The 26,889-nt window shown below is 47.7% G+C and overlaps 1 protein-coding gene across 8 annotated transcripts in view; it reads right to left on the bottom strand.

The window, feature by feature from the left end:
- The window catches only part of Mical2 (microtubule associated monooxygenase, calponin and LIM domain containing 2), a 127,573-nt gene that overhangs the window by 70,681 nt on the left and 30,003 nt on the right, over window positions 1-26,889 (bottom strand). For 7 of the 8 annotated variants that reach the window (XR_003837099.1, XM_021169143.2, XM_021169141.2 and 4 more), the window contains one exon: window positions 12,022-12,361. Coding sequence is in view for 7 of the 8 variants with exons in the window: in XM_021169143.2 (XP_021024802.1) it covers window positions 12,022-12,285 (264 nt within the window). In the remaining variant the exon portion in view is untranslated. Of the gene's footprint in view, window positions 1-12,021; window positions 12,362-14,667; window positions 14,801-26,889 lie in introns of those variants that run through there. The other variant, XM_029479099.1, reaches the window with a different exon arrangement.

Raw genomic sequence — 26,889 nt, 5'->3', positions numbered from 1 at the left:
TCTCTCTCTCTCTCTGGCCATCTCTCTCTCTCTGGCTCCCTCTCTGGCTCTCTTCGCCACTGGCTCCTGATGGGGTAAGCAATAAAGCTTGTCCGGTTGCCCTGAGTGTGATCTTACCAGGGGGACACAAAAGCTCGCAATAAGCAACAGACCTACTTTCAAAGGATTTAAAGTTCACTTAAAGAGTCTGGTCTGTTTTCAACTAAGCCAAAAGAAAAGCGCCCCAGAGCGGTGTCCGACCCCCTTCTGCTGCCCTATGAACACTGGTGTAGGTTGCTGTGTTTGCTTTTTGAAACCCACTTCTTAAAAGCACTGAGGAACTCTTTGCCACTTCTGAGGTGTCTAGGAATGGTGCAGAATGGCTTCCACCGCCCCGAGTCAGGGGAAAGAGAACTCTCACAGCAGATGGGGCCAGAAAGCCCAACCAGGACAGCTGGACCAACTAACTAGCTCCGGGCCCCCACTGCTGAGTACCTACCGTGTGCCGAGGAGGTATCTGGTATGTGGAGAAGGTACAGTATTTCAAAGGTTCTGCGGCATTTTGGAAACAAAGCCAGAGTCACAGGCTGGGCTTGGAGCTGGTTCTCAACTGAAGCTGTTTATGGGAAGTACAATACAGTAGCATGGTGCTGTGTGGGTTTCCTCCAAAACCCTGAGATTCTCCTCTTTTTTACTTTATTTGTGGGCTGGGGCATCATTGTCTTGGGCAGTGGAAGAGTACAGTGGTCCAGCACTCTGCCTGCGGATGGAGGAATCTTTCCCCCTGTTTTGTTTTTTTGCTCAAGCAAGAGAGGGCCATGTTTCTTGTGGGTGGGCACAGGCCAGAGACCCCATGAGCTAGAACCAAATACCCAGGTAAGAGTGCAAGCTAGAGTGCTCCCTCCACTTGAGGTACTGAGGCCTCAGCCTTTCCACCTATGAAATGCTTGCATAACACATGACGGGATGCTGGAAGCTCCCTGTTCAGTCCCAACCAGAACATCAGACAACATCCAGAACAGCTTAGACCAGGAAGGATACAAACCAAGATGAACAATCATGGGGAAAGACAACTCCAGATCAGCCAACAGGGAGGACATTTCTTGATTGTTCCCTCTAGTATTAAATGATTGGAATAGGCTTTATTTAGACAGTTACTTCTTATTGCTAGCATCTGTGACAGTGCAGTCTCCATCCATCCATCCATCCATCCATCCATCCATCCATCCATTTTCCAGGAGTCTATCTGCCAATCACCCATCCATCCATCTATCTACCTATTTTCTCATCCATCTTCTCACTGTCTATTCATCCATCCTTTCCCACATATCTACCCATCTACCTAGCCAACGATCCATCTGACCACCCATCTATCTGTCCATCCTTACATCCATCTGCCCATCCATCTATCCAGCCATTAATCATCCACCTGACCATCATCCAAGGAATTATTGTCCTTGTTGAATAAATTTAATGATTACTTTAAGACAAACAAACAGTAAAACACCTGTAGAAATTGGAAATTTAGGCAGAGCAGTTGGGGAGACTTACCCTGGCATTCAAACCTTTCAGAACATGAGATCTTTGCTTCTTCTCCTGAGATACAAACTCCCCTAGACCTAGAGATCCAGTACTCCAGGGGTTGTGAGCACATAACATCCACTGACACTTGACAAGGAATTCAAAACTGTAGAGCCCAGGAAAGCGAGTTGCCTCTGCTGTTATTCACATCTAAGAAAAACTTCCCCAGTGCTCTCACCCAGCAGGCTGAGCAATGGACCCCTACTCACTATTATGTCTGTGGAAACACAGTGTAAGGCTTGGGTAAATGCGATGTTGGGAATCTATGGCTCCTCTCAGGAAAGCCCAGACATTTCCTTCACAAATGTCAGTCCTAGCTAGACATCTCCTGAGAGATGACACTATGGAATACCCTAGAGCCAGGCATCCTAAAGAAAGGGAGCCTGGTCTCCTCAGGTGACTCTCTGAACTGGAACCTTATTAAACAGGCAGTGCTGCTACCTCTGTAGGGATGTCCTGTGCAGGGGATTACACGTACATTCTGCCCAGAGACAGACACCTCCCCTTAGCTTCTAGCAGAGAAGTAATCACAAGGGAACCCTCACCCAGCAAGAGGGAGGGGGCACACAGCAGTGAACCCTGCTGCACCAGAACGAAGACAAACATCATAATTGTAGCTCCCACTGGGCACTGCTCCTAGACACTTAACTATATTAACTTTTCTCGGCTTTCCAGATCGCTGAAAGGTGGGTACTATTATCCACCTCATTTTACAATAAAACAAACAAATGAATGAAAAGCCAGGAGGGACCATAGCAGGATATGAACCCAGGCTTCTATATGAACCCAGAACCCTGCAGACCTTGCTCTCAGCCATGGCTCCACAGCCACTCTGATACTTCATTGCAGACTCGGGAACATCACAGTCAGTCTCTTCAATGAAGCTCTGAGCATGCCTTCCTCTCTGTGCCCTCTCACCTCAGTAGCATCTTGCCCACGAGATTTAATACTGAACACACAGTCAATGTTTCTTGTCTTGGCTCTATCTCAGAAACATTGGCTTCTTCACATCTCATGATTTCGTAAGCTTCAGAGGACCCCATGGGAGGTGAGAGACTGGGCTGGAGTAGGGAGAGGACACAGATAGGCCAGCAGGCAGACACCTAGGATGCCGAGACCCCGGCATCATTTTTAAGGAACAGCCACCGGCCAACTGGAGCATACGCACTGCACTCACAGACTCTGGAAGTCAAGTTGAAATAGAACATGCTCCAAAGGCCAAGACAGTTTCAGAAGGGGGGGAAAATCCTCGTCTGTGTCATCTGAGCCCAGTGACCACAACGCCTTTTTTGATTAGAGGATTAATTAAGAAAAATAAAAAAACAGGGTCAGGATATGGTTTTCTAACAGCATGGAGCCCTGGCCCCACCCGTGGACTCTCAGCATCCTGTACAAAGAAAGCACTCCATCATTTTAGCACCTTTCCTCAGGACAATAGGCTACATTTTTCCACCTAAGAATTGTTGGCCTGAACCCACAGATGGAGAGTCAGCGAGTGTGGCTGTGGCTGGACACAGACCCTGAGGACAAAGATTAATGGCTTTCCCAGGCCTGCTATCTGCAGGTCCAGATGCTGAACAGAAGGGCTGGGCTGGAATGCATTGTCTTGAAGACTCTCTTCCAGGCACTGTGGGAGCAGAGGACCATCGGTGCACATTCTTTATCTGGCAGGAGTGGATAGTTGGGGGGTCAGGGCAGCCTCAGAGCCTACTCTCACGGCCGCTGTAGGAAAGGGGAACTGGCTGTCCATGGAGGCCTTCCCTAGTGACCCACTGGCTGAGGTGACCTTTGTGCTATAAAGGGCCATCTATCAGTAGCACACAGGTGGTGTGGCTGAGATGTTCCCTGAGAAGTGACAAACCTGCAGAGGACACAGAGTATGTACTAGGGAGAAGAAAGGGGACAGAGACCAGAAACTACATGTGATGGTTACAGGTACAATCCTAAACAAAACATTTTTACTTCTCCATCTAAGGTTCAAGGAACACTGCAGAAGGGGGGGGGCAGGAAATACGTAAGATGATAGGGTTAGCTGTGAAGTGATATTCTCCAGACACAAACAGAATTATCAATAATCACAATAACTAAGGCTGCCTACACGCAGACCATATGAGACTCCCTGCAAGACTAGGTCAAAGTGCTGGGAGGCTCACAGGGTCCCACTCTTTCCTGCTGAGCTACTGGCTAATAATTCTGGGAGACCCGGGAGAGGAGATCACGGCCTTTAGTTGTAGTCCCACTTCTGAGCCTACCTGACTACAGGAGATAGCTTCAAACTCACACTCAAACAGACTGTACTGAAACCCATGACTGACAAAACAAATATACAAATATGAAGATAATCAAGAGATGTTTGTGGGGAATAGGGGGGAAGGACTAAGAGGTGGGCAGCTGAGAGTAGTAAAGCATGCTTTGTGCACATGCAGGAAATTGTATAAAATAAATTCAATTAGCAATCGGTAAAGTAGATACAAAAACAGAAGGGGTAGTAAACTGCCCAGTACTTTCTCTCCTTGGATTAAATAAACAGTTGTCCTCTAGAGAGGGTCCTTAGAATGATGTCTTTCCTCTACAGAATTCCAGGGATGGGCCTGAGGGAATAGGTTCCACCACCCGTGTGTGTGTGTGTGTGTGTGTGTGTGTGTGTGTATGACATTTAAAGTTATTTCAACAGTCTACAGATTACTTTGAGGTTAAGAACATTTACTGTTTTCCCAGAGGACTCAAGCTCAGTTTCCAGCATCCACATGGCAGATCACAAACACCTGTAACTCCAGTTCCACGGGACTCCTCCACATAAAATAAAGTGTCTCCGTCATCCCACGATTTCCTTGCACTGCTCAATTGGCTCACATCACAGCTCTTGCAGGCAGCACTGGCCTAGAGACTGGCTACTGATCCTTTAGTGGCCACCTCTGCCCTGAATTCCTGCTTTAAAATCATGAGTCTTTTCTTTTGGTCCCCATGGCTGTTTGTGGCTGCGTACAGTAACTCGAAGCTGAATACAATCCTTGCTGACTCAGCAACGGAGAACAACTTAAAGGCTGAGCCTGATGGACTTCCGTGTAGCTTGTCCCACAGAATTCCTTGCAATGGAAAATACCCATCCCCAAGGCTTGCCTGCCTGCCTGCCCGCCTGCCTTCTGTCCATCCTTCCTTCCTTCCTTCCTTCCTTCCTTCCTTCCTTCCTTCCTTCCTTCCTTCCTTCCAAAACTTTTATTGATTCTTTGTGAATTTCATATCATACACCCCAATCCCACCCATCTCCCCATCCCTCTATGTCTGCCCTCTGCCCTTGTAATGACACCCCCCCACACACACACACACAAAGCAAACAAACAAAAGCGCTCATTGAGGAAGCTATGCTGTGTCACAGTGTGTCACACAGTATACATGATTGCGCAAACAGCTTTTCTTGCAGATGTCCATTATAATGAGTCATTGGTCTGGTTCGAAGCCTCTGGCTTCTGCTATACTGTCAATACTGGATCCTCACTGGGACTTCTCTCAGATACAACTACTACAACAATTACAAAAAGAGTCTCAAAAAGCAGGACAGACAGAAGCCAGGCAGCTCTTTCTATGTGGGTAGCTTTCAACCTTCCATTCTTGCCTCCTGCCCTACCCAGACATTCGTTTATTTGGATAATCTGGCCAGAGACTCCCTAGGGCTTTGTACAACCCTGGGTGGGCCAGAGACTGCAACAAGAGTTTGTTTTTCTCCAAGAAAAAGGAAGGCTGCTCTCCAGCCTTGCAGACCTATCGATTGGCTGATTTCCCACACTCCTTGGGAGCTCCATAGGTCTCAGATGCTAGCCAAGTGCCAGAAGGGACTGCAATCACTGTCCCTGCCCCACACAGGAGAGATGCTCAGAGGCAAATGGGGACAGGTGCTGCAATAAATAAGCAGGAGGATTAGCTGGGACAGCTTCTGAAAACTCCCCATACAGCCTCAGGAACACCACGACTCACGTGGGATGGCTTCGGGAGAAAATGACTTACCAATGGCAACATGCTTTTCGTTCTTTTTTGAGGCAGGGCTTCACTATGTAGCCCTGGTTGGCCCAGAACTCTCTATGTACATTAGTTGACTTTGAACCTCTCCCTCCCCAGTACTGGGATTAAAGGCATATGTCAGCATGCCTAACTTAAGGGATGTTAAGAATGGAGCCCAGGGCTTCATGCATGCTAGGCAAGCACTTTACCAACCGAGCTACATCCACAGCTCAGTTAACTTTTTCTTTTCTTTTAAAAGTATATTTTAATGCAGTAATTATTCAGTATCTATGGGTTCTAGTAAACCTCCATTGTTTTCCCCACAGATACCAAAATCTGTGATGTTCAAGTCTCTTGAATAAAATGATGTATAGAGTTCACCTATAACCTGTGCAGGTCTTCTTCATGCATTTTAAGCTAATTCTAAATCATTTATAACAATACTAAATAAAATGCAAAATGTTATGCCAATGGTTATTTTATTGTGTCATCTAGGGACAGACAAGGAGAAAAAAATCTATCAGAACAAATTTATTTTTAAGTACTTTCGATTCATGGTTGGCTGACTCCATAGAAACAAAATTTAGGAATACATAGGGCTGACTGTGTCTCCACAAAGTAAACCACAAGTGGGCCCAGATTCCTGGCTTTGTATGAAGCTAGTGCAAAGAGAGAGGGTTTTCCTCTCAGTCAAATGTCAGGAAGTGACCATGGGCAGGCTGCACATGCTCTCTCCAGCTAGGTAAGGGGTAGTAGTTAGCACAACAAACTTTATTTCCAGGCTGCTCCAGTAGCAGGCTCAGTGGGCTTCTATCTCCAGGCTGCTCCAGTAGCAGGCTCAGTGGGTTTCTATCTCCAAGCTGCTCCAGTAGCAGGCTCAGTGGTCTCTGGCCAGGTGAGTGGGCATGGCCTCAACCAGTCCTTGCCCAGAGTTCAGCATTTCACAGCCCTGAGCCAGAACCACCTCTGCCTTACCAGCTGCCCGTACCTGTCCATATTAGGCAAGGAGGCTCTTGACCTGCTAGAACCTCCCAGCCTGACTTCAGACAACTGGAATGTCTGATAGGCTTATCCAAGCAAGAGATAGCAGCTGGGTGCTCCCAATTTTACCCTTTCTGTTCCTAGCTTCCTCACCCACTCTCAGCAGCAGGCCTCTCTGGTGGCTTTACTAAGGCAGTGCAGGGGCTACACGGCAAGCTAGGTCATGAGTGAGAACTAGAGCTCGGGATCTACATGGGGAGGTGACACTAAGGCAGCCATGGGCAAGGGTCAGATGGGGGAGGACGTGGTGCGGTGTGCCAACCCAGCTCAACGTTCCCCAAATGCACACATATCCCTCTTAAGTTTCCACCATGTCAGCTGTCCCCAATCTCTGATAGGGACAGGAGTTCACATGAGTCACTTTCTGCAAGTGTGTTTTTATGCAAGGTGGTCAATATCTGCTGGCCTGCAATGATAACTTGTTTTTACAGAGCAAGCCCAGGAAGGTGATAGAAGGAGTCCAGTCCAGGGAGGTGAGGGTCCTCTGCCCATGGTCCTCTAGGGCCTATCTTTGAGTTCAGGACCCTTTCCTTGTAGCTTGGACCCAAAAGCAGAAGGTCCTTTCCCCCACCTCTTCCTCCCATCCATCTGTATGTCCATCCATCCATCCATCTTACTTTCTCAGCCTCCTCCTGTACCTTTCCTCCTTTCTTTTCCACTGCACAACCAATGTCTCTTTCTAGATCATCTTTCTTCTGTCCTCAGCTCTACAAGACAGACTCCTACTTACCCAGCAAACTCCTATACCATCTGCCCTCCTTCATGAAGCATTCCCCAGCCCCCAGCCAGTTAGTGCTTTGTTTCCTATATTCCTGCATACTGGGGTGCACACCCCTCTCACAGCACTTGAGTTCTTAACGATTGAGATGGCTTGGTGTTTGCTGATCATTAACTAGGCAGCAGGCAACACTCAAGGACTCCACGGCAAGTCTGTATTTAACCCTATCAGTTCCTCTATGAAGTAGATAGATACACGACTGATCCTATGTGACAGATTAAAGTAGAGACAGCAAAGCAGCCTACAGAACCGTGGAGAGATTTATAGGTGTCTAGATAAGCCTTTGTGCATAGTAATAACTCAATAACACTCATCTTGTGAATTATTAAATATGTAGGTGAATAAGGAAGTAATTGCATTCCTATCTCCACTATAAAAAGCTCAGGTGAGAACTTTTTTTTAATGACAAAATCTCATGTAGTCCAGGCTCACCCTGAATTCCTGGTCCTCCTGCCTCCACCTCCCTAGTACTAGGATTACAGGCATGGGAATCCATATATAACTTGAGAACGGCTTCTTTTTTATAGAATTTAACTGTATTGTTATTACTGTGTGTAGGGGGATGCATGCCATGGAATGTGTGTGGAGGTCAGAAGATATCTTTGCGGAAGCTTCTTCCACTTTCACGTGGGTTTCAGGGCTTGAACTCAGGTCGCCAGGGTTGCATGACAAGAGCCGCTATTCACTGACCCATCTCAGCATCTCTCCTGCAGTGTTTTTCCCTTTGTCAGTGTCTTGTGGAGCTCAAGCTGGCTGAAAACACTGAGTAGAAGGTAGATTCATACCTTCTTAACCCTCTTTACTGTTGGATGCCTAGCTACAAACACCTGCTGCTGGGGCAAACCAAGAGAGCCCAACCCCTAGCCTGCTACTCACTGGCTCGCCAAGACAGCTGTTGCTCCCAGCTGCCCACGCCCAGCCCCTGCATATCACCTGCCAGCTGAAGAGAACACTATTCTCTTAAGTTGCTCCTAGCATTACATAAGTGCACGGATTTGGTGGTGTGACAACTCCATACCAGATTAAATATTGCAAGTTCATCTGGGCCTGGCATACGACCTACCCACCTGGATGTCACATCTGAGCCAGGTGTGGCCCTAGTCCCAAGGTGGTATCAATCTCAATTGAGTTCATATGGTTTGATCCTTGGCTCACCTCATTCTTATCCAGAGCCACACCCAGGAAACAAATTATGGAGTGCCTAATGAAACCCTCATAAATATTAATAGGTCATAAACAACTATCTCAGGTTAAATTATGCAATACACGCTGTGTCAGTGCTCTGGGGACCTGCTAGGTCATTCTTAACTGCAGCTCTTCTCCTCCTAGTAGATCTTGCGCCCCCGCCCCCTTGCCACTGCCATAGTACATGCAGACCTGTGTGCCTAGAGATTTGGAAGTAACCACAGTGTTTAGCACCTGGAGTTGGGAGGGCTGAAAAGCCCAGACTAACTCCAGATGGTATTGGATTATGTTCCTCTCAATACAGAGAAGGGTCCAGACAAATTGCATTTGTTCCCACTCATGCCTGCGGCTAACTGGGAGCTTTAATTAAACCCAGCATTCAACACACCTGCAGTATCTGGAATAGCATTTATGATCAACCACATGTTTGCTAAGGCCTAGTATTCTTTCTCTGGATGATGTTGAGCATAAACTATTATGTCAAAGGAAACAAACACCCTGTGTGAACAAGTCAGTGTCTGTCATGTAGGAGGGCAGGTGGGACCCATCTCTTGCGGTTTGGCTTGACTCATGAGAAGAACAGCAGCACGGCCTCTTAGAGCTGAGCACCCAGCACCCATGCATGAGTCTGGTCTGGGAGGGCCTAAGCAGAAATAAAGTAAGCAGTAAAACTGTGTTTGTCTGCACTCCCACAGCCCTGAGAAACTGCCCCACCTTCATGTCAACCATGTGAAACTTGGAAGGGCCATCAAAGGGCCATCAATTATAGTAACCAGCTTCCCTGGATTGGATCATTATAAATTTAGAGGTGGGTCAGTCAAAAACTCACTATTGAACCTGGGGAGAAAGATGTGCCCTTTGGATCACAGACCTGAGGAAATGGGACTCGGACATCTCAAGAGGAGAGAAACCTGCCTACAGGTTAGGGGAATGGAGCAAAATATCCAACGTGGACAGAAGGGGAGAGGATGGAAAAGACACATGGTGGACCATCCTGTCTCTGTGACCGAATGCTTTCCCTACTGACTTGACTGGTTGGAGCTGGGTCTCTGAGCTCACGGAGTCTTAGTCTAGATGGCCAGAGCATTCTCAGACCCCTCCACTCCTCAGCACAGGCAGTTTTTGTAAGATGGGCTCTCACAAATCCAAAAGCCTCCGTTTCTCCTCACATCCCAGACATAACGACTCATCAAGCTCAAAGCTGTTTCTAAGTAGTACCGCTAACTAAAGACGTCCTTGTTTTCATTGTATCTCCAGGACCCACAGTGATCTGACAGCCACAAGGTGTGAGGACTCTGCTACTTCAGGCCACCAGAGCTTACTTATAAAACAGGACTGGTCCAACAAGCCAGGCCACTCTCTGGCTGATGATTTTTCACAGCACATCCTCAGAGCCAGCCAGGGTGGTGCGTGCCAGTAAGCTTAGCAATCAGGATATGGATTCGGAAGATCAGCTGTTCCAAACCAGACATAGTGGGTTTGGCCAGGCTGGGCTACATGAGACCCTGTCTCAAAACAAAAGAAAAAGATGCCATGCTGGCTGGCTCCCTCAGCAGGCTCACCTTTGGATCAGCCACCCAGGCAGTGCCACTTCCTAAGAACAGTCCTGCTAGACAACGGTATTCCTAGCACTGAAGCAAGGGGATTGCCACGACTTCAAAGCAGCCTGGGATAACGATTCTAAAAAAATTCTCTGGGAGAGGGTGTGTCAAACAGTGACCATACAACTTCTATGGTACCCTCGTTGTGATTTTCTTGGGGGTGCAAGGGGCATACACAGGGTCCCTTTAAAAAAGAAAGCCACTATATACAATGACTGAAAAAGGTAACTCTGACGCTCCCTTGGCTCAACTCCCAGGAAGCCATGAACCAGGAAATTACAACTCTGAAGGGAGGCATTGGTGGGAGTGGTACCCAGGGCATCTGTCTTCTCCCCTTTTGTTTGCTGCCCTGGTACCCTCTGCTTGAGGCTAGAGCAGGGCAAGTTATTGGACCAGCATGGGGTCAGGGGGAGGGGGCAGCACCTCTTCTCAGAGCTGAAGTGTACATGGTTTTAGTACAGTTGGGACCCTTTCTGTCCTCTGCACACTGGCGCACTGGGCTCAGGAGCTTGGCAGCTGCTTCCCCGGGGCAATGGAAAGCAGCCGTATCCCACAGTGGCCTCAGCCACTCCCCATCACCAAAACAAAAACATAACAGGCTCCATTGCCATGGAGAGTTCAATCCTCTTGTCCTGGAATTGGCACAGAATAGAATTCCGTGGGCTCTGCTGAACTACTTCCCGAGAGGTCTAAATGCTGTGCATTCAATGTTAACCTAAACACACAGCCTGGACCTGGACCAGCAATAGTTCTCCAGGGCCAGCAATGAATATCAGCTTTAGCAGCCTGTCAGGTGCTGGCATGTCAGAGGTGTCAGAGGTGTGATGTTCTGGGCCCTAGGTTCACAGATATTACCAACCATAGACCACAGGGGACACAACCAGTATATGGAGAATTAGCTACAGGTGTACTCCTGAGCAGGGATGTGGATCCTGGGGAGAGGCAAAGAGATGTTAAGAAAAGACCAGAGAACTATCTCACAGGCCTAACTCTCCCTACCAGGGAGTCAGCTGGGGAGATGGTTTGGTGAATACACACCATCTTGCTGTATGGAGAGAGGATCTGAGCTCCAACTCCCAGGATCCATATACAATCTAGGCATGGAGACAGACACCTGCCAGCCCAGCATTGAGGTGATCCTCAATGAGACAGGTGGATCCCAGGAGATTACTGGCTATCCAGTCTAGCTGTGATGGCTAGCGCTAGATGCAGGGGAAGATTCTGCCTTAAAAGAACCATGTGGAGAGCAGCAGCAGAAGATGCCTGAAGTTGACCCCTGGCCTCTTCATCTGCACACACAGGCAAGTGTACCCACCCTTTCCCACTCCCCACACAACAAAAACGGGCAGGAGTCTTTCCAAAATGTCTGCTCCTGGTAGAGAACCACTTAAATGACACCGCTTACGTAATGCGGTGCCAGAGCATTGGAGTCATACAGAGCCAGTCAGCATGACTTCTAGAAGTATGAACCCAGGTAAAACAATTGCTCTCTCCATCCAGACATCTCTAAAGCTGTCCAAAGACCGACTGTAGGTGTTCAGTGAGCTCACAGACAAAAGGTGCCCTGTACACAGAAGTTGCTCAATAAACAGCCAGGGGCCCACAGGTGGCAAGCAGGGTTGTAGAGATGGGAAATGTAGGAGGGTGACATTTGCTTCACTCCCTCCATATTACTTTGGTTCCCTCCCTTGGGGATGGTACAAAGGGGTAGCTGTGGCCATAGCAACAGGATTGGCTTCAAGGCAGTCCTTCCAGACAGAGGGAACCTCCCCTGAGAACCACAATAGGACACTCACACAGGACAAGAACAATAGCTCCCTGTCCTATGAGGGTAAGGAGCATCCATAGGGTCCCCTTTACCTTAGTGTTCGAGCAGGCTTTTCCTCGCTTGTACTCCTTGTGGGAGCCGCGCTTATCCAGTTTGTGCCACAGGGCTTTGGCCTTCCAGGTGTTCACCTTGGACTTGAGCTGGGAGTAGAAGTTCCTATGGTCCAGCGGATCTAGGTCCAGGAGGCAGGTAAGGATGTTGAAGGCCTGGAGGGTCCCTTTGCATGTGGTAGCTTGCACAAAGTTCTCGAAGACCTGGCTGGCCTGCGCCTGCTTCTCATCTTCATTCTCTCCCATGATTCGGGAACTGTGTGGAGCAGTGGTGTGGAGGGGTCAGCGGGAGTCAGCATAAAGGGCTGGATAAGTATCACACCTGCGAAGGAAGCCATCGATAGGTGAGCCTTATAGCCTTTAAAGGGCTAAAGGGCAGAACTCCATCCCTCATGTTCACCACTCCACGTGGACCATATTTGGAGATGGTCCAAAGTACCTTCTAGCCTGGCATGCAGCCTCGCTGGCAACCTCTCTCCCCAACCCCCACTCCCTTTCTTGGCTGGAGAACTGCAGATTGCACAAAGCTATATAAATATACTCCGGAGAATGTCAACAGGAGCTAGGCGATCATGCTACAAGTCAGATAGCTCTGGAAACAATGAGTAAGAAAGGGAAAAGGCCAGAAAGGATTTATAGCCCTGTGGTAAACCTACCTACCATTCTTGGTGCTGCGAATTGATTAACATGAATTCTACGTAGCTATGATTATGTCAGTGCACTGGTTTAAAAACAACAACAACAACAACAATCCCATGGCCCATCTTCCTCCAGGCTCCACGCTCCTCTTTACTGATTACTATGGGATAAGACTTTCCACTGCACAGGTGGCAAAAGACAACCACTCTAAACCTGTTTCTGGAGTCTACCAGGAGCACACCATCTACCTCAATCAGACAACCAGAAGACAGACTTGGACGGCCTTCTCTCCAGCAAAAGGAACCCATTCTGCGCAAGACCAAGCAGGGAGCTGTCTAAACAAGGGTCTGGGTTGATGTAAGGGAGACACTCAATGGGGTGTTCATTCGCATCACTGAAATAGCTTGCTTGGGTTTGGGGCATGTCTGTCGTCTGTCTGTCTGTCTGTCTGTCTCTCTCTCTCTCTCTCTCTCTCTCTCTCTCTGTGTGTGTGTGTGTGGCATTCTAACCTTAAGCATTTCTTAGGAAAATCATTTCAACTTCAAAGGGATGAAAATGAAGAAAAGCCATTTCCCCAAAGCAAAGCTAGCTTTATTCCCCCCTCAGAATGAACGGAGAGCACAAGAAGGTCAGCGTGAGGGGTTTGGGCTGGCCCAGCTGTTGGGGCTCTGAGGAGCCTGGCAATGGGAGACTGAAAAATGCCCAGAGTAAAAGGCCCCCAGGCAGCTCCTTACTCCCCAGATGGGATCATTTATGGAGGGCACATCTGGATCGGAAGTTGGTTTCAAAATACCCAAAGCAGTCAGGAGGCTGTGTATCTTTCCCCCTAATCTCTGGTTCATCCATAACAGTTTATGGTGCCTTGGCTAGTGTCAGCATTACCCTGGGTGCTGGGAACAGAGATGGTTGATACAGAGATAGACCCCATCTGGGAAAGAGGACAGAACAGTGGACAAAAGAGCACTTGTAGCATTTGGACAAAGAGTGTGTGGGTGCTCAGAGAAGCAGGTGTCCCATTGGGCCTGAAGAAGTCCCCAGGAGATGTCAAATAGTTTCTATTATAAAAAGGAGGAGGGTTCCAGTGCAGATGGGGGAGTGGGCATTGTGGGCCATGGAGACATGAGTCTGGAAAGAGGGGGTACAGAGACATGAGTCTGGAAAGAGGGGGTACAGTTACAGGAATGGCAAAGTCAAAGCATTGGCAGCATAAGCATTCAGCAAAAATAGGTTAGGGGTTCTGAGACACATCATGGAGTGTCCCCTCCAGGCCAAGGCTCATGTGGGAGCCTGTCCTCCCCTACTGCTCCCCTGAGAGTGTCCACTGTGCCTGGCACCATGCTCACATGGAGATTAACGCCCATGCCTGTGCAAGGTCTTGTCAGTTTGCATGTGTTGACCAGGCCCATCCTTCACCTGACTTCCTTCATCTAGGCCACCCAAGAAGACACAGAGACGGAGAGGGCTGGCAACACTGGCACCCACATGGTTTAGCAGAGTTATGAATTCCTTCCCGTGTGCTCCCTCAGCTCCTCTGAGATTCCCCGGCACTTGCTCGGCCCCTCTGGCATCAACACTGTGGCCTCCCAGATCTCATCTTTCTCTGCATGTCACACTTGCCACCCAGAAAGCACCAACACAAAGCAGGACTCATCTTTGTCTCTGAGTGCATGCACACTCCCAGACTAGCTATCTTTGGAACCAGAGCAGTGTGCTATTGACTGAGGAGAGAGGGACGGGAGCTGGAAGACAAGCAGTGCTCCCAGGATTCTAATGCAACCCCGAAATCTCTCCTGAGGATGAGGTGGGGTCACCTTGGAGCTACAGGAGCAAGGGTACAAAGCCCCCTGACTGCTACATGACCTCATACAAGCCACTCAGGCCCAGGAAGTCCTGGGCACGTGTGTTAAGGTATGTAATGTATGTAATGCCTACTGCATCCAAACCCACTTTTCACTCTCAGCTTCTTGTCTAAAATCTAAAATTGCATACCGTTGGCAAGTATCAAGCCAGATCTGTCTCCCAGGCGCCAATTTACAAACTGGAAGAACTCGTCTCCTCTCTCCTGAAACCACTTAAATCTTGTACTTCAGTATAGGACAAGCAAAGGCGGTGCTGAGGGTCTGGGGGTGTGAGAGCTTCCAGAACCGGCTCTTATCTAGGATGTGATAAGAAATAGGGAGGTAAGAGCCCATGGGGGAGTTAAGTTTGGCCTTGGACACGAATCTTACTGTACCAGCTTGAACATGCCTTCCCAGATCTAAACAGTCTGCACTTCTTAGAAGACTGCATTGCCAAGCCATACCAGTTCAAAATGGCATTGTTATATGGTGGGTAGTCATCTTTGTGGGAACATCAGACCATTTATTTAGTCAGGGAAACCAGGACTTGCTAACTGTGTGATATGAGACAAGTCATCTTTGTTGGTCACCTCAGTTTTCTCATCTGTAAAATGGAGACAATGCTTCCCACAACACAGAGTTATAAGAGAGAAGAGCAATCAGGTTCGGCATGTACTTCGTACTGTTCACTGGCTTTGTAATTAGCACTAGTCTTTCAATGTCTCGAACATCAACAAAGAAGTATAAGTCATGACTTAGACTGGCTCCCCAAAGACTCTGCCTAGCATGCCAAGATGCTGGGTTTGAGCCCGAGAACTGACCAAACAAAACCAAAACAACAACAACAACAAAACCCCAAAATCCCAAACCCTGCTAGACTATTTTCCTATGTCAAGAACTTATACATATACCTTCAAACAGGACAAAGCACATCCCAGCAATATCAGCTCTTGGGAGGCAGAAGTAGGTCACATGTGTTAGTCCAGCCTGGGCTACATAGGAAAACCCTGTCTTAGACAAAATCTCTAGAGTATCAGTTCAGAAGATTTAGGTCTGAGCTCGATTCTTAGCCATATAGTCCTGAGCAAATCACTGAAGTTGTGAGTTTTAATTTCCCCATATGCCAAGGGGGAATCTCACCCGGGGAGTTTTGGTAGCAAAGTGATAACAGAGTACATACAGGCAGTGTTGGCCAGGGACGCAGAGTCTGAGGTTTAAGCTTCCATTTATTAGAGATTTGGGGGGTCATGACCTTTGGAGAATACTCTTCCCAGCTCCAAAGGACAAAGGTTCAAACCTGTGAAAGCAGAGCTGAGCGGAGCTGACTGAGCGTGGTGGCCCGAGCCTGTAATCCCAGAGCTTTCCTGGTAAAAGCAGGGCGATTAGGCAGGAGTTCAAGATAACCCTCAGCTACCGAGTGAGTTCCAGGTCAGCCTGGGCTCCGTGAGACCGCAGAGTCTCAAAAACAAGAGGAATACATCAATCAGAAGCTCCTGGGTAGCTGGTTCTTGGTCGTCTGCCTTTTTAACCACCACCCAGATGTTGCCTCTCTAGAGTCTGGGACGTTAATAGAAATAGAACCGACTAGCTAGAAGTATGCAGGGTTTTGCATTTTCTGGGAAGAAACAAGATGTGATGTGTCGTTTCCAAGAATAGCCTGAAGTAGTTTTGGCTTTGTTGACTGAGTCCCTTATTTGTGGTTTTCCAGCTTTCTTGCCTATGTGACTTTATGAGTCACAAAGACATTTCTTCCCTGCTTCTGACCATCAAAAATGATCACTCAGAGCCCTGGATTGCAGGTAACAGTATAGTGACAGACTCAGTCACAGCATCTCAGAGATAAGGTCAAGGTTGCACAGAGACCCTGAGCACCCTCTCAATATAGGTGATGGGGACTCCTGAGCCCAGGTTGACCTGTGTATTTATATTTAGAACTTCACTCCCTATGTGTTCTCTGGGCCTCACCACCCAACTCACTGTCAGTATAACGGTATGACAGTGTCTTGGGGAAAAAGATGGAGTGCCTGAAAATGTATGGAGGCCTGGGGAGGGACGTGGGTAGCCACGTCCAGGAGAGACACTCAACCCTCTACTGTATCCTCGGGCCCCACAAACAAGATCTGTTTCAAGGTCACTGCAACCTAAGAACAAAACCCTCATGTCATTTTCATGCCAACCTGCCCTCCCCATCTCTCAGTTCTGCTGCAGCAAGGAGTCTAGAGGGTGGGGCTGTCTCAGCAATGACAAGGGTGTAATTCTGTACTCAGTGTGGACAGGAAAAGACCACAAACCCATTGACCTCATATACTGTAGAAAATCAGTCACAGCTACCTGAATCTCTAAGCTGAAGCAAAAGCCAGCCAGGGAAACACTTCCCTCTGGGCTAGGTGTCTGTGGAGCCCAGCAAGGATAGAAAGCCTCCTCTGAAGCTCACCTGAAAACTTAACTTCCGGTCAGGCCCTCCATCTCTCAGGGTACCATGATGCCAACATGAACCAGGAGCAGCTCCAAGCGAGACCTGGTAGCCCAGGCCTGTAAGTCTAGCTACTCAAGAAGCTAATGCAGGAGGGTGGCAGTTTTGAAGTCCATCTGGGCTACAGAGTTAGTTCCTGGCCAGCTTGGGCAGTTTAGTAAGACCCTGTCTTCAGGTGAAAAGAGGACTGGGGAGCTCAATGAAAGAATTTGCTAGCACGCGTACGGTCCAGTTCGGGGGCGTGGGGGTGGGCGTGGGGGTGGGAAAGGAACTGAGATAGAAAGGAGGGGGCCATCCATGCTCTGTGCTGTGTCCACCAGGCACTCCCCGACTTAGTCACTTCCACAGGAGGATGTGCTTTGCCTGCTAGGCCTCCCACCTGCGCCCTGGCCTCAGAGATCTCAGCTGGCCCCAGAGAGAGGCACTGTCTAGCCCAAACTCTCTTTGTTCCCTGATCTCCACTGAGAGCTCACTCACAGGCAGCAGAAGCCCTTACTACTAACCCTGCCAGGAACCTCTCTAAGAAGGGATCATGGGAAAGACAGCCAGGGACGTGCTATGACATTAACAACCAGACCCCCAGCTGCAATGGGGCTGGGCTAACCTGTCACCCCTTGCCCTAGGTGAGCACTGGAGGACACTCCAGTCCACTGATGGTGGGCCTGCCCTTCCCTTCCCACTCCTGCCCCATGATCTCTGCCACTTACTTGTTTTGGGTCCTCCAGCCCCTTTCTCCCTCTTCAGTGGTGGCTGTGGTCAGGTTTGAAGTAGCCTCACACTTTACCACTCCCCGGCCTCCACCCACTACTCTCTTGAGCTACACACGATGCCAGGCACCAGGATGACCCATAGTCGTCCCCAGTCCACACCTTCCAGGATCTTGCTACCTACGCCCTGTATCAGGAGATAACTACACACCAGGAGGTGGCAAGACAAGGGGACAACAAGTAGCCAGAATTGTCTGAGGTTACTGTCTGCCAGGTACCTTCACCCGGGAGTCCTGGCAACAAACCTGTATGTTGTACATTCTCTCTCTCTCTCTCTCTCTCTCTCTCTCTCTCTCTCTCTCTCTCACACACACACACACAAAATGAACTCCTTTCAAATGTGTCCATGTTTGTATAATGTAACTATAACTTTGTCATTTGTGGTAGCTATTTAACATGTGTTTGTGTATCTGTGGGAGTGTGTGTATCTATAGGTATTCATGTGTGTGTGTGTGTGTGTGTGTGTGTGTGTGTGTATGGTACATGTTTATATTCATTTTTTTCCACAAAAATATTCTGACAGCATCTCCCATCTTCAGCCAGTACTGCTAAACCTCTTTTTAGGGTGTCCTAAGAAAATCCCCAAGTGAGGAGGACTATTGCTTGCCTCTTGGCCTCATCCCTGACAGGGGCTTAATGTTACCCAGACCCCTTCCCATCTGTATCCTCAGTCAACTGCCTGTGATTGACAGGGAGAATGGAGGTTCCAGGATAAGTAGCCCCAACAGAGCCACATGGGCAGATACAGAGCCAGCTGTGAGGGGAGCCCAGCCCCATTCATAGCATCACCCACACTCTCAGCTACCATAGATGGGTCCCATGTAACAGAAATAGCATATGTACTTGCTCATGTCTTTCCAACCAGCCCCTAATTACACTGGTTAAATTGTGTAGCTCGTGATGTTCTTGGGCATGGCTTCCTGAGTTACAGCATCCTGAACAAGGAAGGATTAGTGAGTCTATCTAGTTCCCAAATTTTCTATGTAACCCATGCACAGTTTAAGTAACTCCCTCCTGTTGACATGCCTGGAATCCAGGAATATCTTTCCCCTGCTTGTATTACTTACCATGAGGGGTGGCCTCCTGCACCTTGCTTTCTCCAGTTATAATCATTGCTGGATATTTTATCAGGTCTCAGCCATCAGTGCCCACCAGAAAAGAAAGCACAGTCCTGCACGAAGCCCTGCTCTTGTGAAAGAACTGGTGAAGCTCAGATCCCAGCAAGCTAAGTTCCCTCCCAGCACGACTACTTCCTGAACCACAGAGCCCCTAAGGCCAGTGTGGCAGGGCCCCTTCCAAAGAGTCACATCCTTAGCCAGGCATGACTATACTCCAAAGGCTAAGGAGGAGGTTGCCACAAGGTCAAAGCCAGCCTCAGCTACATAGGGAGTTCTAGACAAGATGGAGCTATATAAGGAGATACTTTCTCAAATAATCTAAAAACTAACAATAATATCAACAACCGTAAAAACTCAAAGGGTTATTCCTTCTATGGCAACATGGAATGGAAATGAGGGTGCAGTTCACAACTGATGTGATCTCTCCCAATGGAAACCTATATACTTGGTCAGCCAAATAACAGACATCCCATAAAACACAGAGTCCACTTATGCTAGCAACACTTGGCATGCTGTTCTGCAGGTCTATGGCCTGCATACACCCGGGAAAACTGTGAACTCAACCACCTATTTTCCCAAAGGCGTGCTTGCTTGTCTCAAGCTAGACAATGAGAGGCACCACAGCAAGTAAGTTCAGAAACAGAAGGAGAATGGGGCTGGGCTTGGCAGAGCATGCCCATAAGCTCAGCAGTTGGGAGGCTGACAATGGAGAATCGTGCTTAGAGACAAGGTTAGGCTACTTAACAAGGTCCTCAAGAAAACCTAAAAAGCAGCCACAAAGGAAGTTATGTCTGTCCCATGTAGACAATAGAGCCATCTCTCCACAGAACATCTGGTGTGTGCTTACAGGATCTACTGTGGTAATCTGTGTTCTTAGATAGACAGTTGGTGCTACCTGTGGCAGGCAAGTTCAGAGATAGAAAGTAGAATGGAGTTGAGTGTGGTGGGGCATGCCTTGCCTGTAATCCATAATCCTAGCACTCAAGAGGCTGACTGAGGCAGGAGGATCATGCTTCAAGGCCTGCCTAGACTACAAATCAAGACCCTGTCTCAAAAATACCAAACTAAAACAGAATGCAGGTTTCCAGGGTCTGAGGGAGAAAAGAGGGGAAGCTCTTACATAAGACACATCAATTTGCTGTAGGCCAATGAGCATGCTCTGTGAATGGGTGGTGGCCATAGTTGAGCCACAATGTAAACGTCCATGTGCCACTAAAGTATACACTTAAACACAGTTAAAATGGTAACTTTGATGTTATGCATATTTCACCACAGAAACAACAATCAAATCCATACAAAACAAAGCCACAAAGACCACCACCCAAGAGTGGAGGTGCCCATGCCAGGGTAGAGAATGGGGAATGGCATTTATAGTGGAGTCCATTGTTTTAAACCATAGCAACAAAATAAACCATTGCACTAATGAAGGAAATACACTGGTTTTATTTGGTGAGTTGCTGTGGTTTTAACCTTTTTTTCTAAGTTATCTAGGTTTCTCTTGCTCTTCCCTTCACATCTCACCTGAGCCCAAGAAGCTTCTGGAAGCTCAGCTCTACCAAACGCCCATTGTTATTCTTTGTCCTTCCACGGGATCTCATGCTAACATACTCCCTCCCATTTGGCATTTCTGAAAGTTTCAACACTCCAGGGAAAATGGGGCTCAAGAGCCTTTGTATTAGTTGCCAAAGTCACCCCACATCTCCCCAGTCCAATCTCCTAGTCACTGTGGTTCCTGTATAGTACCATCGGGGTCTGCTCCTCTACGCAGGAAACATTCATGCGCACATGAGTAGAACCCTGAAAGCCACTGAGATGCAGATGGATCAACCCAGAACTGTACACAGTTTTTAGTGTGTGCAAAACACTAGCTGTGTTATCGCAGCTCTGTCTCTTGATCAAGGTTCAGCATCTTTTTCATTGACTAGCAACCACTTTAGAGATGCTACCTCTGCATCCTCTTGACTCACTAGGATCCGATTGTCACACAAAGAAGGTCCTTGTTCATATGACAGTGTGGGCTCCACCACATGCCAGACTTTGCCACTCTTGGGTGGGCAGATGCCCTGAGCCCATCTTCAAGCTGTAAATCTTGTCCTCTTAGCCTCCTCTCCTCCCGACACATCTCACCCCGGGGTCTTCTCCAAATGGGTTGGGACCCTCCCAGAGTTTCCACAGTACCCATACCCATCTTGATTACGGTCAGTTACCACACTGACATACTTTACTCCCTGCTTCCAACACCCAGCACAAGGCCCTCCCTACACTGTCCGTGGCACAGGAGTGAAAGAGTGAGTGTCCACTCTCTGAGAAGATGATTGTCGGCATTTAATGAGCATCAGTGAAATCACAGGCGATGGGCGAGCAGCTTCAATGCGTATTGAAGTAGTTAATTATTGTAGCAAACTATGGCATTGTTAGATACTCAAGCCCATTTTTCAAAGGACTGAAAGTCAGCAGCTTACTGTAGGTCACAGGGCCTGAGTCGGCAAGCTTTCACAGGGGCCCCATAGCCAAGTTCAAAAGCATGTTCTTAGGCACCATTCCCATAATGCTCCTACACAAAGCACATAGAGCCACAGGTACACAGAATACCCTGACCACCAAGTCAAAGGCAGTCTTTCCTGTAGACCTAGGAGGCATGATGCTCTGTGATGCCTCCACACACTCGTTCTTCATCAGCTCTGATATGCCAGGATCTGGGGTACACATCCATAAACATTCAGTTGAGAGGTGACAGTTTAGTGGCGGTAGGCATGGCAGAGATAAGCTAGCTGACCTGCAGCCTGGTGGCTTCTTCCTCCTGGGCTGCTCCTTGCAGCTGTGAGAATGGTGATGACCAGGTATACCCTTAAGGAACATGAACATAGGGACTTACAACACTTTAGCACTGATGCATTAGCGTCCCCATTTTATCCCAAGATCCTGCTTGCTCTTCCTTCTCTCCTAGAGCTCCATGGCCCTGGGAACTACATGGTAAGGTAGTTTAAAGCCACAGAGAGAAAGAAGCCAGCTCCTTTTAGATGCCCACTTAGGGAAAAAAACCCTTTATCACCAGAATATGTTTTAGTCTTTACATGTATAAAAACAAACAAACAAACAAACAAACTAAACTTGTAATTTTGAAGCCATTGAGCGTGGGGATTTGTCTGTCAGGCAGAAAAGAATACCTTAATAAATGCAATAGATATCAGCAGGCATACTAAATTTGGCCTGTGTCATGAGCGAGCATTCCCTCCAACAAGAATGCCGCTCATGTGGGAACCTACGCCCCTCCTATGCCACCATGTGTTGGCATGCTTTGAATCTGAAATGTTCCCACTGGCTTGTGGCTTGAGTGCTTGTTCCTTGAATGTGCTATTTTAGGGTTCTGTAGCACACAGGAGAGCTGGGGGCCTGGTTGATAGAAGGAAGTCACTAAGGGTGAGTCTTTGAAGGCTGTTCCCAGACTCTGATCCTGCTCTTTCCGCTTCCTGGTCCCGTATGACGTGAACACCATTGCCACAGGTTCTCACCACCTCAGACTAAGTCTTTGGTCCCCACTCTGTCTCTCCACTTCTCGAGTATAAGCTATGCTAAAACCCTGTTGAAGGGGCTGGAGAGATGGCCAGCAGTTAATAGCACCGAATACTCTTCCAGAAGACCTGAGTTCAATTCCCAGCACCCACACGGCAGCTCGCAACTGTCTTTAACTCCAAGATCTGACCCCTTCACAGAGACATACATGTGTGAAAGCAGGCAAACACAAAAGAAAACAAAACCCACCAGTGCATATATGAATAAAAACAAATTATTTTTTAAAAAAAACTTTTGAGATCATAAGACAAAATGAATCTCTCCTCTCTTGAATTGTTTTTGCTAGGTACTTTTTGTCACAGAGATATTAAAATAGCTAATTTGCCTCTGAACCACAATTATAATCCACATGGTTAAATATCCCTAAAAGCACAATAGTGACACTCCTCTCGGCAGTAACAACAGCTCTCTAACGGGACGTAAGGCCAGCTCAATATGAGGGAAACTATGCTTGATACTAGAAATCTTGCTGACTGTCTGGGGCTGGTGAGAACATGGCTCTTAGGAGAGCCCTACCACCACCACTTCACTTAATCAACATAATTTCTAGCTACATTCTACAACTTATCCTTATAGCCACAGATAAGTACAGCTCTTGCTCCTCATCAAAGAAGCCTCTCTCTGCAGCAGACAGAAGCAAACCATCACAGAGAACCACAACGGGTCCAAATGCAGAGATCAACTGATTATGGGCTGCCTAGGCATGATGTATGTATCTACAACACAACTCTTACGTCTAAGGTTCAAGGAGCATCTTGGAAAACAGGGCAGAGGGAAAGATTATGAGAGCCAGAGGGCCAAGAAGTTGGCTATGAGACTCTGTCTCTTAGAAATGACTGGGAAGCGACAGTCACGAAACCACAACAACACGACTGCCTAAACAAGACCTGAGCAGTGACAGCACCAATAGACATGCCACTATGGAATGAGGAAATGTCACAGGATCTCACCTGGACACATAAGACAACAGGCAGCTAATGTCTGTGAAGAGAGGAGGAATTAGTATTCTCTAGGGATGAGCCCCTAACTCCTTCCCTAATAACCAGTAGCCAGCCCTGAAATCATAGGCACACGAGCAATAGTTGCATTTCTATATCTATGCATATTTGAATGCACAATAACGATCAAGAAAAAGAGGCCATCAATTTGAGAGGGAGGAGGGGCATGAGAGGGGTTAGGGGGAGGAGGCATAAGAATAGTTGGCAAGAGAAAATAAAATATATAATTTTATATATTATATAAATATATTATAAATACATTTAATATTAAAATTGCTATTACATATATAAATATTAAATATAGTATAGGTATAAATATATATTTAAAATTATATAATTAAAATATTTAAAAAAGAAAATAGCTAATATGTAGGTCAACTTTCAATAACAATCTATTCTGCCAATTTTATATCTAACCTTATATCAGGACCTGATGCCTTGAAAAAGTTGTCTGAACCCCAGTAATGAGCCTTCCTATTCTCTCTTAAAAACCCATGTCCTTTACCCATTTGAAAATGGTGTACGGCAGGGTGCTGAGACAGGCAGCCTCATTCATTCCTTTGGTTTCTCCCAACTACTGAACCCTACAACCCTATGTGACAGATCAAAAGAAATGTGGGTCTCTGAGTCACTCAACTCTCCCTTGAGCAAGTCACAAACAACACTGAATTCCTGTGAAAACTGAGACTTCTTGCAGTGTCTGGCTTCCCTGCCATGCCTGGTACATGTCAATATAGACACCAGGCTTGGGAGTGGCTCTCCCCTCCAGAGACCCAGCATTTTTGTCAAGGGCATGGGCCAGCCTTCTGTGGCTGGCGGATACTTTCTATTCAGCTTCTGCCTGCCCCACTGCAAAGTTACCTCCCAGGTGAATCTTTCATTTGGTTTGCTGAAGCTGGGCCTTGGGAATGAGAATCCCCAACCTCTGTTTGGAGGTGTGTGAGGATTCTGGAGAAGAGGGTCAGGTACCCACACCTGTTTACAGAGTGTGCAGTACCACGTTTAGCAGTCTCAAGGTGACCACAGAGTCAGGCTCCCTCTGCCTATTCACTGATGCTTGGCATCTAATGGTCTAGCCTACCAAGATCTCAGCATTTAGAAGAACATGACTCCTCACTGAATTTCCCACCTCCTCCAAAGATTCATTGAATGTGTTTTGGGTGGCTTTCTGATTTATGAATTTATCATTATTAAGACACTCCTCCAACTATGGCCAAACTCAATCACTGTTAGATCTAGCCTTCCCTGGAGAGACCAAATTATATCCTTCCCTTTTCATTTCACAGTCACTGTTCCCTTTCAAGGTCACTTCCTCATGTCCCCTCTATCCCTCCTCCACACATTCTGGCTTCTGCTCGCACTCCAAGCACCAGGCCCCCTGTCAACACCCACTCTCTACTTCTAAGGCCACTTATCCTGCCTTATCTTGCTGGTCTGTGTGTGATTTCCATCTTTGGTAAAGTCCTCTCTCTCAACTGCCTTTAAAAGAGAAATTTCTGACCTTTGCCCTCCAGGACCTCAACTCTCCTCTGCCACCAATGGCTGCATCCCAGTGACTCACTAGTGAGAACTGTGTCTCCCGCTTGCCCTATATAAACCTCCAGTGTGGTCTGTTTGCCTCAAGTTCACCTGCACCTGTCTCCCTTCTACACCAGACCCTGGTGCCACATTCTTTGATTCAACGGTCTCAGCTCTTCTCCCCTCATCCTGCAGATCTGGCTAGCTGAGTCATGTCTCTTCAGTAGCCCTGTTCACAGTTCCTGTCCTTACACAGGGCTCACGTTTCCATCCACTCACCCACCAGAACCCTCCAATTCACCTCATCAATCCTTTTCTATGTCTAGATTCACCTTCCACCAAGCTCCCAGCCCAGATCTCAAACTGCTGCTGGAGAGGTCTATCAGAAATGCATAAGACTTAGCCCTGTTACTCTTTGTTGCATATTGTGACCCATGATGCTTTGCTGCCTTAGGAGTTTCAACTGTAAAGATGAACAGGGTGAACACCAATGAAGCCCGCCAGCTTGGTCCAGCTCCTGCCTGTCTCTGTGGTTTCAGCCCTCATCAGTACCCAGCCCCTGTTCCTAACATAAGGAATCCTCAGGTCCTACTGGTGCAGCCCCCTTTGTCTGTAGTTCTCACCTCCACTCTTGGTCACTGGGTAAATCCAAGTTGTTACAGCTTCCATGAAAAATTCCTCCAAAGGCTTGTGTTTGAACACCAAGCCTCCTATGAGTGGGAGGTTATGAACCTTTAGGAATTGGATCTAGCTGGAGAAAGTGAGACATATGTGATGGAAAGAACTTCAGGCTTATAGCCTGGCTCTACTTCCTCCTCCATCCCTGTTCTCTGGTCCACTGATATGAATAAGCAGCTGCTGTAAGTTTCCCTAGCCACAGAGATACCCAACACCATGCCCCCACTGCCTCTATGATAGACTGCATTCTCTTGAACCATGCGCCAACTTGAACCTCTCTTCCTTTAACTAGCTCCTTATCAGACCATAAGGAGCTAGTTAAAGGTCATAGCAATGAGCTAGTTAAAGGTCATAGCAATGAGAAAAAGCAACTCAGAGGCAATGGAGCAATGGAGCATCATGGATTACAGGATGAACTCTGGAGTTGAGGTCCTGGAGGGCAAATCCTAAGTCGCCATTTACTAGGTGTCTGAGCCAGGATGAGTTGCCTAATCTCTTTGAACCTCAGTTTTCTCATCCATAAAATGGGGATAATAATAGCCCTGCCTTGCTGGGCACCTTGAGGATAAAGCAAAAAGATGCCTGGCCAGGTGGTATTCTTAGCAGCACTGTTCTTTGAAGACTACATTGCCCTCCTCTTCCACCTTCCCCACACCGTGCCCTGTGGAGTTTCACAGGGATGTTTCCCACACACAATTGCATTGATCTACTGAGGCCAGAGGTTGCCTGTTTCAGTGCCTGGCATTTGTGCCTCTGGCAGTACTAGATGCTTGATAAAAACTAAGAGGAAATCAAATCAGAAGTTTCCCATGACTTTCAGAGTATATGATGGCTTACAGTATGACTGTTTGGAAAGGAGCTGGGAGTCACCACACCCTTGGTGCCCCCCATTCTCCCCAATACCACCCCATTCTGTAGCACCTTCTTATGAGGCTTGGTTCCTGAAGTCCCTTGTCTCACTCTGCCGAAACCCAGTCAGTGTTCCCATCAGACCTCTGCTTGCCCCTCTTTTCCTGCCCCACAGTGCTCATGGCACTGGTTATGGATCTATGAGGCACCTTGTCCTGAGGAAGCCACATAGTTAAGAGCTACGGCGAAGATGGCCACCATGACGCATGGCCACAGAGCTTCCGGACAAAGGGCCTGGCTCCCAGTGGCTCTGAGGAGAGAGCTGGAACGTTCAGAGGCAAAAGTTTCCTGATCTGCCCCCCTCCCCTTTCTTCCCTCTGGATTCTGTGCCAGAGTCAC

Source organism: Mus caroli, chromosome 7, assembly GCF_900094665.2.
Source record: "Mus caroli chromosome 7, CAROLI_EIJ_v1.1, whole genome shotgun sequence".
In the NCBI taxonomy this organism is placed as follows: domain Eukaryota; kingdom Metazoa; phylum Chordata; class Mammalia; order Rodentia; family Muridae; genus Mus; species Mus caroli.
Note: the sequence above shows the minus strand (reverse complement) of the source record. Positions and strands in the feature narration are given on the sequence as shown.